Genomic DNA, 17,606 nt, shown 5'->3' with positions numbered 1-17,606 from the left:
TACGCTATAAAACAAACCACATAATTAACACTCGCTTGTTAACACATGCCAGTTATCATAATGGACTGGTGATGAGACAAGAAGTGAGCAGAGAAAGTGAGAGAAGGATGTAGAGGGGGAAAAGGAGGTCTTACAGCCAATGAGCATGACGCAGATCGAGAAGATCTTCTCCGAGTTGGTGTTGGGCGAGACGTTCCCAAAGCCCACGCTGGTCAGGCTGCTGAAGGTGAAGTAGAGTGCTGTCACATACTTGTCCTTGATGGTGGGGCCCGACCTCACATCGCTGTCGTTGTAGTGTTTCCCAATCTGATCGGCCAGGTTGTCCAGCCAGCCGATCTTGTTGTCCATGTAAGGGCGCTCCACGTTGCCGATGGCATACCAGATGCAGGCCAGCCAGTGGGCGATGAGGGCGAAGGTGCACATGAGCAGGAACAGCACCGCTGCGCCGTACTCTGAGTAGCGGTCCAGCTTCCGCGCCACGCGCACCAATCGCAGCAGCCGGGCCGTCTTCAGGAGGCCAATCAGAGTGGTGGTCTGGGAAGGAAGGGGGAAGTAATGGAGAGCAACCAAGACACTGAGTGGAAAGCAGTACCTGCAGCAGCTCACCTACAGAGACAGTTAGAAGGCAGTTAACTACATTGACACCCCCTCTTTGCCATTCCTCTGGACAAGTTTCTGATGCTTTCCCTTGACCTCAGGAACGGTAAATAATGTAGTATGTAAAAAATAAAATGTAGAGACTAAAGGAGCGCACCAGTAGAAAGGAAACTTTCACAGAAAAATGGAAAAATATTGACCTAGCAGTAGTTAATTGCCTCATAACTATACTTTTAAGTCAAGAAACAATGTTTAATGTTACAATCCTGGTAGGCTACTTTGTATCACAAAATAATTATTAATTAATAATGATGTAGTTCATTTAATTACATATTTAATACCTATATTTGTTTCCTTAAATTAAAACACATCAGTAAAATGCAACAAAATCCTGTGCCTTTGTCCTGTTTGTGGTGATCCAGTGAGTATTGTCATCCAGGTCAGTACTGTAAAATCAGACAACTTAATTTTACTGCAGTGAAAGAGTAAAATTAGGCTCCACATCCTAAAAGTTGTTTTTTTTTTCTTCTCTCTTCAGCATGGAATAAACCTTTACTTGTTCCTAATCAACCAGCTCTGAAACAGCAAGGAAATGTGTCTGTAAAGGAAACAACTTGCAACAGTTAGTCCTTGGGCCTAACTGGGCCTTGCTAGTGCAATTAACTGGTGGTTCTTAAGCTACATTCATAGGTCTTAAAATTCAAGGACCAAATCACTGCCATTATTTGCTAATATATATTATCAGGAATATATTATCAAATAAAGGCTTTTGTGATTAAATAGCTATTCATACTTTTGGGTTCACCATGCTTTAACACAGGACATGGAATGATGAAAAATCTTGGGAAATTTTCTCTTTAAAGACCACTTTAAGTTAATGACCAATAGAACAGTAAATATTAGTAGATTTTTTTCACTCCACCCAAGTAAAAATGACATTTCTGCTTTTTTAATTTGATTTTTTAATCACCAAAGTACTTTAAGTCCATAGAATTGAGGTGTGTGTTCTTTGTGCTCAGGGGAACCTGGATGATAGACCTGAACCAACAGTGGTTCTCCCTGAGCAGAGGTCGAGCCACTCAGTGGGTCCAAGCTGACAATTCTGAGTACTGCGAAATTTCTAATCCTTGTTTGGGATGTAGATCATATACAAGGAGAGCTCAAAGCCTTTCACCCAGGGGTGACTGATGAGTTGAAATGTCTCAGTAGCTCTAGGAAGACAACATTCAGCATCAGTGCTCACAAAGCACTTAGATCAACGCAGGTAATCAGATTACGGATACAGAGCACTAGACACAGCGATGGAAAGATTATGAGTGAGCCATCTTTTCAGAACCCTGAAAGATATTGTAAAAGTAAATCAATGGAAATAATTTAAGTTTACAAGGAAACAAGGGTCGCAGGCACATTTAGGAGGCACTTTCTTACACAAAGAGTCATAAGTATCTGGAACAAAATGCTAGGACACTTTATTGAAGAGGTTTCCATCAAAGAAGACTATCTTGGATTAGTAGCTTGAAAGAGCTACTAATACCCAAAAAAGAAGTGTTTTTTTTTTGGTTGTCATCTCTTTTTCTCACGCTCTTATATAAGATAGTATTCTTACTGACACTGTGATATTATATATATATAAAAACAGTTTTTAATTATTTTCTTAGGAAAACAAAGGCATAGCTGTGAAAAAGAACAGGCAGGCAAATGCCGATCTGTACAATTTCAGTGCATTTCCTTTGATGTGTGGTCTTTCTGAGCTTTGATCTGAGCCTGTGTTTGGGGGAAGTCTGATAAGATGAGTCAGAGTTGGGAAAGAGTTTTATCAGGCGGTCTTTAATCCCTTTATCTGTTCTACCTGCCAATCACAGATGACAAGGCGCAGATAAACCAGCACTGCTGATCTGCTAGGCCCAAACCTATCTGCCCTATGGGATCCATCCTCTCCTTGAATTAGTCACTAGGAAGAAGGGACCTGTCAATAACCACCCAGTACAGTCACCGGCTGCCTCACAAACAAGCAGAGCTTTTATCTCACATAACCAGCAAAGATTTTAACTTTAACATTTCTCACATCTACTATAGTATAACAGGAGAAAAGAACATTGTTATCATGTTGTGATGATTATAATAACAATAATAATGATAATGACAGTCTATGGCTGCCTTGTGGAAATATTTTTTAATGAATTAACCCGTTTGAATGAAATAATTTTAATAATAATCTAAAGTCATTAAAGAAGAAATGCAAAAGATTTCAACTCATTCTTACAACTAAAACAATAATAGACTCTCATATCTGTATTAAAAATCCCAGATTCCACAGAAACAACATAAAAGCACCTCATTTTTATGTCATTAACCCAATGCTGCTATTCAAAAAGTTTAATTTTTAAAGATACTAATAAATTACCACCAGGACTGCTAACTGAGATGGAGAGGTCAGCAGTTAGTTACACAGATACTTTGAAAAGTAGGCCTTACAGATATGCAGCCCTTCTGTAGCTGCTCAAAGTGAATGTTGGCTGGATTTTTAACAAAATTATGCAAAACACAGAACTCTGCAACAACAATAATAAGACAAATTAATATCTCAGTAAATTTACAACATTCCCCCCAAAAATATAGAACGCAAAATGTGCTCTCCGACTGTGAGGCGGAGTAGAGGCAGATTGAGTTCTCATAGTGAAAGTCTAGTTTCAGTGAAAGATAATTTCTCACTGAGGGAAGATTGGAGAGCTGTACTCCCTGATGAGTATTCTGTTCTGTATTCAAATGAGAAGATTGTTTCTTTGTCTCATTATGTTCAAATCCTGTTGAGATCAAATGTTTGCATCGTAGTGTTTTCAGATACTAAAATGCTCATTTTCTGCTGCTCCTTGGTATTGTACACTTCCAGATTTTAAATATCAAGTAATAAAGACAAAAGACATCCCTAAAAATTAAAAAAAAAACACTTCAACATACAAACTTTGCAGTGCCCTTTAAGGTTGACTTGTTCTACAAACCATACCAGTCACAGTACACTGGGGACTGCTTTAATATCAAGACTAACCACACTTCCAAGATCAGGGAATGCAGCTAAAAAATGGGTTCGGGAATTTACTGAGTGCTTGGCACAGAAGCATATGAGCTCTGTATGACAGGGCCTTTCTGTCTCCCCAATGTAAAGAAATACAGTGCCAGGAGATGCCAGTGTAATCTCAGCTGTATGAAATAACAGGCTGGGCTGTGGGAAACAGTTCTGGTCCCCTAGACCAAGGTACTGGCTCTCCTGTTCATCACAGCCTTAATAAAGACAGAAAATAAAGAACCAGAATACTCACTCCTACAGGCTTTGATACACACATCCAAACACAGACTCAAAACACACACTCATACAGAGCCTCAGGATTTTATTTTTGCACTTGTGAGGACCTCAACTGGACACTCATTTTACTTTTTAAGTAAAATTGTAAGAATTTCAAAGAAAACATAATGTGTCTACAACAGGAATTTGTGTTATGAAAACCTCACTGGTTCTTACATCACCAGTTTTGCATTTAATGTCTCGAGAAAAGTTTTTCACAATGTCTGGTCCTCACACATATGCTATCTGCATCTAAAAGCTTAGACACGTACATGCACATTCAACCCATCTTTCGCCTATATACATAGAAAGTAGAAACAAATAGGGTGGTATTCACAGTTCATAAACACCAGTCTATAATGCATTTATAGTCTATAATGAATCTATACTTGTTTTCGATGAAAGAAACAGCTGTCAGCTGTAAAAGAATGCACTGTACTTCTGTAACACGAATCTAAAACAAAATGTTCTTACTGTATACTCTTTAAGGACACTTTTAGAATAGCACGTACATAACTGAATAGAATTTAACTTCGTAAAGAGACAAGTTGTATAGAGTGCAGATGAGATGAGTCAATCTCTTGCATTTCTTTCTTTTAAGAAAACACTACAGAGCACCTTCTTTACAGAGTCTACAATGTCTGAGTAAAACAGGAAATTAATGTATATTGTTAACCAAGCAGCACACGAAATTGTTTGGTTTAGAAAGAATGTTAATTAGAAAGCTACAAGCTTTAACAACTAATTAACATCCCACATCGTTTAAATATGAAAATCACCACATTTCGTTTTCCACACCACAGCATTGGGGAATCAGCCATTAATGAGCTCATCTCACTCGTTTTAGCACGCCTTCTACCATTGAGACGTTAAGTTAGCACGCTCAGTAGTTACTCTGACTTTAACAGAGGCCTTTAACAGCAGGGAATGGAGAAACGAGATCACTGCTGGCCCTGGGAACCCACAGCCCTGCAGATGTGAAGAGTAACCTGAAGCCCTCAACAGTTACAGTTGATTCCATTAGATACTAAGAGCTCTGGGGGAAGTGCATGGATTCCAGAAGAGTGACAATCAGTGTGGATATCAATTAGTGCTCTTTAAAAATAATAATTATTATTATTCACTATTATACAGAGCTTTGAACATAATATAGCACACACCCTTCCCAAAGAAAGAGATCTAAAAACTTCAACTGACATGAGTGATGCTGGGCAAAATGAAAATAATTCCTAGGAGTTGCTTCTTGTCCTGCATGCTATGAGTGTGAAGCATGAAAGTCTGCATGATTAGTCCTCAGCACTGCTCTTGGGGACTGGTATCCAGCAGATTTGATGGTTTTATAAGGTTATCTGTTTTAGAACTTGGAAAAACAAAGTTATAAAGAGAAAAAATGTTTGGTTAAATAAGCAGTAAATTAGGAACGATGAATATCAAATGACCATATGGCCCCTGAGACCCAGAGCTGAGGAACACCGATCTACGCAGAACAACAAATTAATGTAAATTTAACCTCCAGTCATTTAATCTCGATTGTCATCTGCTGAGTGGGTAAAAGCAATGTACCTTGTTTCTGTTGGTCTGAAATTAATTCAAGTAATATGTCTTATGGAGACCTGATACATATAAATGTTAGCAACAATATGTTATAAGATGTCATTTTGAAAAGTCCATAAACAATTTTAGTATACTAGTCTTATAACACAGATTAAAAGGGCTCTTATAAACCCCATAAATGCATTATACGTGCCAACTACGCAGGATGCCAACTTCTGTTAATATCATCTATTTTAAAAATAGACGAGTCTTCAGAATCCATTAACATTTCAATAACATCTGATCAGAACTCAGTTATTTCATAATGATACGGTAAGTCAAATTGTAAGAAGAGCTGCACCCGTGATGATTATGGCAGTGCAATAGATTTGTGTTTTCAGTGGGAACATTTTAAATTTGATTTGTTCTTCATGGGATGCGATGTACATTGACCACACTGAGCATATCGATGCAGGCTGACAGAGAAGGTTTTACAGAACATTAAAACTAGCAGGCCTTCTGATCTGTAGGTAACACTATGTTTTGTAGAAGCTCACTGAGTTTTTCTGGGCACTTTAAGTTACCACTTTATGGAAATTCTTTTTTTGTCTTGCAAAACCAAAACAGGTTTTATCAATAGTCAATAGGTCACAATCACAACTAGCAACCCGATGAAGCTCAGCAGGTGTGAGCCTGGCCAGCACCTGGATGGGTGACCTCCTGGGAAAACTAAGGTTGCTGCTGGAAGAGGTGTAAGTGGGGACAGTAGGGTTTGCTCACCCTGCAGTCTGTGTGAGTCCTAATGTTCCAGTATAATGAGTGACAGGGACACTATACTGTAAAATAGGAGCTGTCCTTTGCATGAGATGTAAAACCAAGGTCCTGACACTCCATGGGCATTAAAAATCCCAGGGTATTACTCTGGTGTCTTGACAAATTTCACCCTGGCTTTTACCAACCACGTCTCCTAATAATCCCCATCTCTGAACTGCCTTCATCACTCTGCTCTCCTCCCCACTATAGCTGCCGTTGCATCATCCAGGTGGGGCTGCACACTGGTGGTGGTGGAGGGGATCCCCCATCACCTGTCCAGTGCTCTGAGTGGAGTGTCCAGTAAAGCACTGTATTAGTGTAAGGAATTAATATTATCAGCCTGAGTGAGGCTACAGATTCACTCTGCACAGAAAACAAAGAAAGGGAAATGAAATAAGCAGGCAGAACAGAATGGTGTACTTAAGTATTGTGGCATCTTTTAAATCCGGAAGTGCCTGGGGGACCCCGCCCCATGACCAGACGCCCGCCCCCCGCTCCCCCACCCATGCTCGGAGTACCTCGTCGGAGCCGGACCTGAAGATGAGCAGGTCGAAGGGGATGGCGGCCACGATGTCGATGAGGAACCAGCCCTTGAAGTAGTGCACCGCTATGCGGCCCGGGTGGCTCACCACCTCGTCGTTGTGGTTGACGTAGGTGGTGCGGAAGTTGATGAGGATGTCGATGATGAACATGATGTCCACGATGAGGTCCACCACGTTGAGGGGGTTGCAGATGTAGCCGCAGCTCCGGCGGCGCTCCTCCTCTTGCTCGTTGAGGAGGAAGGCGGCTGAGTAGGGGGTGAAGACCGCCGTGTAGATGACCAGCAGAAGGATGAGCCAGTCCCACACAGCCTTGAATGGGCTGTAGTGCAGAATGGTCCACTTGTGGATGCGAGGTGCCTGGAGCTTGTACTCCGGGAGGACGTCTGCGCCCAGGGACAGGACCTGTGCGAAGAGAAGCCAGGTCTAGTGCAAATGATCAAATCACTCCTCTCCTGGAGTCTCCGCACCGGCATCCTGTCAGGTTTCGTGTCGACTTCAAAATCCTCAGGCTTACCTATAAGGCTCTGCATGGCTTGGAACCTCAGTATCTTTCTAATCTACTATAGTCCTACTCCCTACCTTGCAAGCTTTGCTCTTCTAATTGTGGTCTCCTATCTGTACCCCAAGCCTGTCTACACTCTAGTGGTGACAGGGCCTTCTCCTGTTATGCCCCAAAGCTCTGGAACTCTATCCCTAAGGATATGAAAGAGTCAACTCTCTAAACTCCTTGAAATCCAGACTCAAAACCTTTTTTAGAAGAGCCTTTCCTTACCTGGTTCTGTTCTTTACTCCTCTGCTCCTACTGTATTCAGTACCCCCATCTACTGTCTCCTCTCACTGTGTATTCTCATCTCATCAGATCCTGTGCATTTGTTTTCTTGTTGTTGTAATACAGTTCCAGGGCAGTAGATTTCACATTATATAGTGTATATATACACATCATTAAACATTTTCATTTTGACAATATTTGGGCATCATGTTGAGATGCCCTGTTGCAGGAGAAATAAAAGCATTGCCTTCGAAAAAGTGGTCACAGTGATGCACATCACAAACTATTCCATCATGAGAAAAATACTATAATGAAAAGAAAGCACAGTGGGATAGTGAAAGATACTTTAGCAAAGTAAACACACTTTTTAAACATGGTAAACCTAAATAAAAATATTAACATTTCTAAATAAACTACAGTAATCATTCATAGGATAAAGAGTACTTTATGACAATGTTCTCCAACAGTGACTCTTGTAAATATATTGAAGAGAAGTAATTTTAAAAACAATTTGAATATGGGAGAACAAATGCCTTTCGAGAATGGAGTCAAATGAAATAGTTAGCATACAGTGCAGCTGGGGAAAGGCACACATGACTGCTCATTGTAGAAAAAAGCAATATCAGCAATGAAATTAATTGCGTGTGCACATAACTGACATCAGCTGTTTGGTATTGGCTTCAATTAACAGCTAGCTGCATACTGTATGTTAGATTTATTTCACACACCAAATCATTTCTGAAGCAGGTTTTCTAATAATATCTCGCTGTGCATCACAGGTGAACTGAACAGAATGAGAAAAGAGAATGATCAGACCCAGTGGGCCAAATGGGCTCCTATCATTTGGAATCTTTCCAGTGCTCATATAATCTTCCCAATTAAACTGGAACCACAGGGTTCAAAGTAAATCCCAGAACATTGTAGTCCCGGACATGTTCAAAAGAAAGTTTTTTTTTTTTGCGACAGTACAACAAATGGTATGAAGAAAAAATGTCTCAGCTTTATATAGAACTGAGTCTTACTTATTAAACCATCCAAGACCCTAAGCTCTAACAAACCTCAAATCCCAGAAACTTACTGTGCTGCCAAAGGTACTGTCAACATGTGCAACACTGCCAGGAGTTCAGACACGACCTGAGTGTAGGTGTCTCAATCACTCAGTATTTGTGAAGCAATGAGCACACATGGGATCTGCCGACACACTATGCGCGCTCACAATGGAGAAGCCAGAGATATGGGGCTGATCAATGGTCATAATGATCTGACATCACCCACTAGCAGAAATCTCTGTGATTTCCCAAGCTACTTTTTTATTCATATGTGTTTTAGCTCATAACTTGACATTTCATGGGGGCACCATGTTGGCGCAGTGGTGCTGGGGCCCTGTGCACGATTCCAGATCTGGGGTGCTGTCTGTGTGGAGTTTGTTTGTTCTCCCCGTGTTGCCACGGTTTTCCTCCCACACCCCCAAAAAATACTAGTGGGCTAATTGCCTTCTGGGAAAACTGGCCCTGGTGTGAGTGTATGAGTGTATTTGTTTTCCCTGTCAAGGGTTAATCCTGCCTTAAATTGCCCCCCCTGGGGATGAATGAAGTATTTGGAATTGAATTGGTGCCCATTGCTTCCAGCTCCCCCACAGGCCTGTATTAGAGGAAGCACTTAAAACATGGATGGATAGTTGAAGGATCCGATAACTTTGTCCCACAAGCAAAATGAGTTCATAAGAAAAGTTAATGATGTGAGCAATTACTTCAGCTCAGCAGCACTCCTTATTCTCCCTTCTATCACACTAGGGGCATGGCCAGAACTGGCACAGGGTGTCCTCAGGCCCTCCCATTCAGTCTGCAGAACAGCTCTTGTATCTCCAGCTTTCATTTTTACACTGGAGAAAGCCTACAGGAATATCATCAGTAGAAACTGAAATGACAGATATGGTTAAAAACTGCATTTTTATCAACGTGTTGGGGCACCTGCACTACAAGAGAAAATGCCTATATTAATCTATTCTTTAAAAAAATATTTCTTATCTAATTTTAAAATTAATGAAAAGATTATGTTACTTCACTCTGTCCTCATAACTCATATTGTTAAAAACAACAAATCCTAAATCCTGCAAAGAAACTATCTCTAAATCTCAGCTGAGCTATTTTAGCTTTTTTAACGTCTTTCCAAAAAAAATCACAAATATAAATTATTTTTATTAGTTTTCAGTTAAGAAAAGAATGTACAGTAACTTATATTAGTTCATAACTGGCAATCAAGCAGTGATTTTGTGTCAGTATTTCAGTTTGCATTACAAATTTGAAACAGTTCTCCTGGACTAGAGCAATAGCTATTTGCTATTTCACATTTTCATGTTAAAATGATTTAATTTTAAGTGTTATGTATATTTTTATCTACCCACTTCAAATTGCAATCGCCTGTTTTTATCAGGGAAATGATTCAGAAATGATTCTTTGGAAATCGTTTAGACTTTGGTGGAAGCAGGATCCCCAATTCTCTCTCTCTGTTCACAGGTCTCAGTGGAGACTCACTGCCCTTTACATTCAGAGCAGAAACTATCCTGGTGGATGGGGATTTTGAGGATGCAAGATAATGTTTTCCTGTGACCTCAGTTTGATTTCAATTTGTCAGGATTCATCTCGCAGGGTGAAAGTCCTAATGCCAAAGTTTTATACATCCAGGTCATCTTACAAAGCTGATGCAAATGTAGGAGCAGATATTTGTGTGAAGAGGCTATCTTGATACCCTGCTTTTCAACATCTATACACACCGGTTCCACCAGAGAGCCTGGGATCCTCATAAAAAGATAGAAAGGCAGTTTAAAGGCTTAACAGGAAAACAGATAAGTGTTCTACAGACTGGCAGCTGGTGTCCGCTGAGTAACAATTCTCTAGTCACATAGAAGAAAATTCTGTGATTCTGTGAAGAGGCTTAAAAATTCAGTTCTCACCGTCACAAAGTCACTTTAAAAATCCTGTCCAGGGATTCAACTCACAACTGATAACTCACTGAAACTAAGCAGGTGTGAGCCTGGCCGGTACCTGGATGGGAGACTCCTGGGAAAGCCGAGGTTGCTGTTGGAAGAGGTGTTAGTGGGGCCAGTAGGTGGTGCTCACTCTGTGGTCTGGGTGGGTCCTAATGCCCCAGTATAGGGACAGGGAAATTAGCTGTCCCCATTACCTGTAAAGCGCTCTGAGTGGAGTGTCCAGAAAAGCACTATATACTGTATGTATTATTATTATTATTATTAAATCCCATTTATGATTTCCAAACTGGTTGTATATATTACCATCCTGCATCTTGGACTTGTAACTATCTTTACTTACATCTGAATTATCTTTAATTTCATTCTCCTCCTGAACAGTGCTTTTCCTAGACGCAAAGGAGGTATCTGCTCAATTGGAATGCAACTAACCTTGGCCTGATCTGCAGCACTTTGTCAGTTTATTAATTAATGTATAGCACATGCAATAGCCTCACCTCCTGTATTCACATGGGGTAAGTGATGTCTGTTTGCACCTGTGAGGACATACCTGACAGAAATGCCCATTATCACGCTTATTGATTTTTCTTTCATTCAAAATGCCAGCACAGGCAAGTAGATAAAATTGAATCAAAATTTCTTCCACTGATATACAGGTATCCTTACACCATATTTCAAGTTCAGATATATTTTTAGCTCAGTTTATTTGGTTAACTTTTGTAGTTTATCTGCATTTAAACATATTGCTTGTTATTTTTTTAATGTTTTCGAATCCTACTGCTACTTGCTTCTACTCCATATTCCTGCTCAGCTGCAGTGTTCATTGCAGGATCTCTATAATAAAAATCAATTTTTTGCTACTCAGAGTAGTTAAGCCCAGGAATGTATCTGGTTGCTTTTCTCTAGACTCTTTCTAGAATACCTAGAGCATGAGAATAATGTGCACTTGGTATTTGAAAACAGTTCTGGATTGCATTGGGTAGTGCATTGCACAATTTTAACATAACATCACTTGATGCAAATTCTAGACTTTAAATATATATTTATATAAATATACTATATATTCTGACATTCAGTTTGCTTTATTTATTGCTTCCCTGTATTTTCTACATGATAAAATGATAGATTAAAACCAATAACAATGCCTTTTTAATAGTTCAAGTGGGTAGCTGCGTCAGTTTATTCCTGTTGAAAAGAGAAGAAAGGAAACAACGTTTCTTCGCTCATGCCTGAGGAAGGCTCTACAGCCAAAACGTTCCGTTTCCTTTCTTGCCTTTTTAATAGACAGCCTCATTAAGCCCACTGTCTCCCCATATGCCCTTTTTCTTCTCCTTGTATGAAACACTCAACTAGTGTCTACTGTATATTACACCTTAATGACATTTCAACTGACAGGTGCTTAACCAGTCCTGAATGTTTCAGAAATTGTTTTGAATTTCCTTCACAGCTTCCATATTTTCTGATTCTCCTCATTTAGTATAATCTGTGGAGCTGACTAGTTTACTACTTTCTCATGAATCTAGTATGATAATTAAATTAAAAAGAACATTTGACTGAAACAGAACTCTAACAAAATAATTAAACAGCATCTAAGAGAGCAGGTTACAGTTAGTTAATTACAGGTTTAAAGTTATTTAATTAACAGAAGGCCCTTTGGTTCAATAGGATTAAGACTGGAGACCACTGCTCCCCACTGACCATTATGCATTTATACTGTGCTATTTTATACAACGCTATGTATAAGATAGCATTATGCCACAATACTGATGCCCTAAGGACACAAGAAAGACAACAAACGGTGATATCAGACTGTGCTCTTCAGTCTGACGGATAAGTGCAACTGTATACTAGCTTTTAAATTAGATTGATCCTTTCTCTTTCATATGTATGGTAAAGTCATTCTGGCCTTTTCAGCACAGCCTAAAGTATAAATAAGTGTGTATCACAAAACTCTTCATCTCTGTGGTGAAGTTACACAGAAAAAGCCAAAGGCACAACCACTTGAGCACTGAAGTTAGGATTGACATTTCTCCTTCGGTGTGTTTCATGAGGGCTACTGTACATTCTCTAAAACAAACCGACAATGCAAAACAACCGGCACATGGTTTAGAAAAGATATCATTTCAACATTTTGGCAACCCTGCCCTAAATATTGGTTACAGAGTTAAGTACCTTGCAAAAGCATTCCCTTCGAATGACATTACATTTTCCTGAATTAGGTACTGTACAGTACGCACAAGTGAATATCTTTAATCAAGACTTGAATGCTTTCATGGGTGAAAGGTTAAATATTAGAAAACATTGCAAAGAAATGTAAAAAATAAGTTGCTTGTGTAAGTATCACCACCTTCTCTATGGTAAACCTAAATTACCACAGGTACACACAATTACTTTGACACACAAGTCACACAATTCATTGAATGTCCTCTGCCATGAATTTGAATAAATATACCCGTCTCTGTGAGGTCCTTCTGACAAGTAGTAAATTTCAAGCAAAGATTTGATGATGGAAAGCAAGGAACTTTCCAAATGACTTTGGGATAAAGTTGCAAAGATTAGGTTATAAGGTTATAAAACATTTAGTCTGCAAAAGACCTACAACTGGAATGAAACAAATCCCCTTTGAGCCGGACAATGGTCCAAAACTACACAAGTGCAGTTCAACAAGAAGAAAGGTAAGGTCCTTGAATGGCCCTGCCAATCCCTAAGTCCCTGGCAAGTGGTGAAAATCCCCCCAAAACTGGACAGAACTTGAGAAAATTCGCAAAGAAGAACAGGCGCAACTTACACAGAAAAGCCTCACGCGTATAATTGCTGCCTATGGTACTGCCACCAAGTATAGACTCTCGCATGTCAAACAATGCATTTTGAGCTACCCTCATCAGGGGATCGTGATGCTTTCTGTCGAATACACGTTTACTTCTTTCCATTGTCAATCTCCAGCTCTTAACAAAGGATTTTATTGTCTCACTCAGAATGGCTATTCAGCTCAGAAGGTCAAACTCACTACTTCACAGACACGACCAGAGAAGTAAATGGAGATTATGTGCAGTCCTCAGAGGCTGACCTCTCTTGCACACGATCTTGTGTTTAATCCTGAAGAAAGGATGGCCAAAAAGTTGTTTTCAATTTACATCAGAGAAGATAGTGCTTATGCAGCATAGTTCTCTAAATGATTACATTAAGCACTTCTATGACATTACTGCAAATTATATACATAGCATAAAATATACACTGTAATGTACAGTACATCTACAGTAATTCAGCACTCACTGTTATTATATACCCTACTGCACATGCAGAAATCCAACAAAGAATTCAGCAGGTAAAATCCTCTTGAGATTCTTATCAGCTACTGTACATCCTCCATGTGAGAAGGAACAAAAAGGATGATTTCTTAAAGACTGACTCCCTAGTTCATGTAGGACATTTTCACTTCTTGCAGGCCTCCGGAGTATCTAGTCATGCAGTGGTAGTTCAAATCTTTCAATCGATATACTACAAATCAGCACTACTCATCCAGTTAAGTGGTCCTCAGTTGTGCAGAAATGTTCCTCTGCTGTCTATGACAGAGCTCTGAATCTGGCCCATTAAGTTTGCCCTTTTTGGCAAAATACCAGAATGCTCTTCACTGGTCTTGTAACACCAGGATCTACAGTAGACTTCAAACAGCTCGTTCTCACTGAACCAAATGCTGTTACTGTTTCTGAAAAAGCAAAAACAAGTTGCTCATTTGCATGTACAAGAAAAACAAAAATGAATGGATATGTTGTATGAAAAATCCATTAAAACAAAAGTTCCTTAAAAAAACTTCCTTAAAAGAAACTTTAATTGTAAATTTGCACGAAAAAAATAACTGGCAGCATTTTTTCTGAAACATCCATCACTCTGATACTAAACAATCAATCAGCCTTAATTAGCAGAGACAGAGTACTGAGTGCCTGAGTGTTACTAATGGCACAGAAAGAGCCATCGCACATTGTGATTAAAGAACTCCTCCAGCAGAGCTACTGTCATTCAAACAGAGAAAAATAAATGAAAGCTTCTTACAAGGCAGTTACAGCTGCACTGACTCCAAAATGACTTCAAAATTATGTTGACACTGAAATGTAAAATTAGTTTCTTTAAATATATTGTATATACAGGTACAGTACCTCTGTTTGTTTTATCCAGGACCTGTTCTGATTTTGGTGCTGAAAGATTTTATTGATGTCAGTCTGTATCAGAACAAAATGCATTGTCAAGTTCTTGGAATATTCTGTGATTGCAGCACAGAGACGTGCATTGTTACAATTATGATTGTTGTCACCCCAAAGTCACACCCTCTGACTATGACAGAAAATAGAGGGTAAGTCAAAAAAAGAAAACCCCCCCCAAAAAATAAAAGAAAAATTCAATGTTTTGGCAGTGGTGCTGTCTTTGCATACACCCAAAGAGGCTCTGCGGTAGAGAAGATATGTTGGATCTGATTTCTCTTTACTTTTCAATTTGGCATTAGTGCTCAAACACTGATGCAGCTCTGTACTCAAGGCTTTTTTAATATTACTACAGAAAGCACCGATTCTACTGGTGCTACTTACTGGTGCTGCTACAACAGCTGTTATAGCTACTACTTGCTACTGCTGCTCCTACTATGACTGACAGTACTGATACTACCATTAATACTGCCACTAGTACTTCTTAGTACTTCTTCATTGAGAGCACTGTTACTACTGTTGCAGCTGTTAGTGACATTAGTACTAATCCTGCCACTGTTCCTGCTAACAATACGTAGTAGCAGCTTGCATTTCCTATTTAACATACTTTCTCAGTTCAAGCTTAATTCCTCTTTTCCTGGAGAACACAGTGACAAAGGCATTACTTCACTGACCTCCTACAACAGAACTCAATTAATCTCTTCCTTTGAAAATCGCTGGTCGACGACACGTGAAACAGCCCAAAGTGACAATAGCGTACTGACCGGCAGCATAATCAAAGCCTCCATCTCGGCTCTCTGGAACATCTCAACACCTTCAGCAGCAGGTTTTTCACAGGCTGAAGGAATCTGTCAGCTGGGTCGCCGATGACTCTGTTCTGACTCTTTCTATCAGAAGGTCTTCTTCATAGCAGGTGGTGGTACTCCGATTGCCAAATTAGCTTTGTGATTTCCTGAGCTGGTCACCACTATAACAATACCCAGGCAGAGCTAATGACTAAACTTAGAGAGAGGTCTGCTTTCATGCCCACTTCCTAACAGACTACCCTTGCAAACAGCCACATTTCGGCTTTTATAGGGCTCTAGCATTTACCTGTCATATCACATGATCAGTCTACTCTGCCAATGACTGGAGAGGTGGCAGTCCTTTTAAAGAACCTGGAGGTGAGAAAATGTAGTCCAACAGTAACCAAAACCTTGAATGTACTTCTTGATCACAAAATTAAAAATCAGGTACAGAAAGGTTTATTTAAAAAAAAACTACAATGAATATTATAGCAATAAATATTATACTTCTGAGACTTCCAGATAAGAAAAAATAGTTTATAGTTCTCAAAACTGATTTGTTTTTGAAACTAGAAAACTAAATATACAAACTGTCCTCAATAGTGACTTTCTATTAATTTGTCTAAACCACAGGTTACTGTAGATCATTAAACGGCATTCATGATCTGGTCATCCAATAAAAGGACTTATTTTCAACAGCTTTCACTGAATTCCTTAAACAGATTTATTTTTTTCCCTGTTACTAAAACAGGCGACCCTTGGGTTAGAAATCAAAATATACAAAGATTTAGTTACTGAACATTTCCCTTGTGCAAAGTTCCTATTACTTTTCATAGAATTTCCCAAGCTTAAAATGCCACTCAGTGACTCACATAGTATAGTCCCAAGCCACAAGTCACGTTTTTGAAGACCGTGCCATCAGCTACCATTAACCATTTGCACAGAAGCTGCTTTGGGTGTTCATCCTTCCTGGACAAAATGTGCTCTTCAAAGTCTTTCCCCTGAGCTTTGTAAGACTGATTGTTCCCAAGGTAACAAAGCAGCTCATAAATGAGACGTCTGATTTCCTGGTGAACTGCTGGACGGCCAGGAGAGACTGGGGCTTTCTTTTTCATGGGTGTGAGTCGGAAAAAAATCAAAGCGCCTCAAGAGAAAGTGAAAAGACATGACTCCAGTGTTGTTTCAATAGTGCAATGCACAACGTGCCATCGGTTACATTTTTGATGGACGGCAGCCAAAAGATGCCAGGGATGAACAGATTGTGACAAAACAACAGATGAAAAAACATCACCGCAGGTCTTCTTATATGAAGAGAACATCCATTTTGGTGCCTGGAGTCTTGCAAATCAATACGAAGCTCTGATTGCTTTAAAAGATGGACACCTTGACTGAGAATCCTGCAAGCTAGAGAGCTTATTAAGTTAAAGGCTGGATATATTAATTAATGAGCTATAAATACCGACACCGAGGTTTATAAATGAGCATGATCACCGTATCCACACTTCATTAAGGCTCGCTTAATTTATAAAACTCATTAACTACTATTAATGAGCAGTTTCAAAACATGCATCCAAGGGATATCAAAATATTTTCGTTCTAAAATAAGATTTTTTTCTCACTATGGACAGTCCTTTATTGATACATCAATCTTCATTTAATAAGATAGCCACTGACGAAAATTACATTTGACCCCAATTAAAATTAATTTTAGGTTTTCGATCTACTTTAATGTCATATTTGTTAGACGTATTTAGACAACAAATATGAAGTGAATTAATAAATCTACATATATAACCTTCAAAATAATATTTATATTCATTCAATTAGTATAGTTTAGCAAGCATTCAAAATAGTCCACAGTAGCTACCACCTAAATTCAAAATATTCCTGCCACTGACAAACAGATCGACTAGGCTCATTCTCCCTTAAACTGTAGTAAAAAATATTCTTTCTAAATTTAAAACAAGTTTGAGAAAATAACCAGATTTAAGCAGTTCTGAGAAGTTGCAAAACTGTAATGGCACACAACAATTCCCCTATAACAG

The 17,606-nt window shown here is 39.2% G+C and overlaps 1 protein-coding gene across 1 annotated transcript in view; it reads right to left on the bottom strand.

Moving 5' to 3' along the window:
• Positions 1-17,606, bottom strand: part of kcnh6a (potassium voltage-gated channel, subfamily H (eag-related), member 6a) — an 80,935-nt gene that overhangs the window by 15,759 nt on the left and 47,570 nt on the right. Inside the window, exons 7-8 of the mRNA XM_088623090.1 lie at positions 6,802-7,227; positions 135-534 (exon numbers count right to left, since the gene is read on the bottom strand). Coding sequence (XP_088479216.1) covers positions 135-534; positions 6,802-7,227 — 826 coding nt within the window. The remainder of the gene's footprint in view (positions 1-134; positions 535-6,801; positions 7,228-17,606) is intronic.

This window comes from Lepisosteus platostomus, chromosome 28, assembly GCF_059453375.1.
Source record: "Lepisosteus platostomus isolate fLepPlt1 chromosome 28, fLepPlt1.hap1, whole genome shotgun sequence".
In the NCBI taxonomy this organism is placed as follows: domain Eukaryota; kingdom Metazoa; phylum Chordata; class Actinopteri; order Semionotiformes; family Lepisosteidae; genus Lepisosteus; species Lepisosteus platostomus.
The sequence above is the reverse complement of the archived record's forward strand: the minus strand, read 5'-3'. Positions and strand labels throughout refer to the sequence as shown.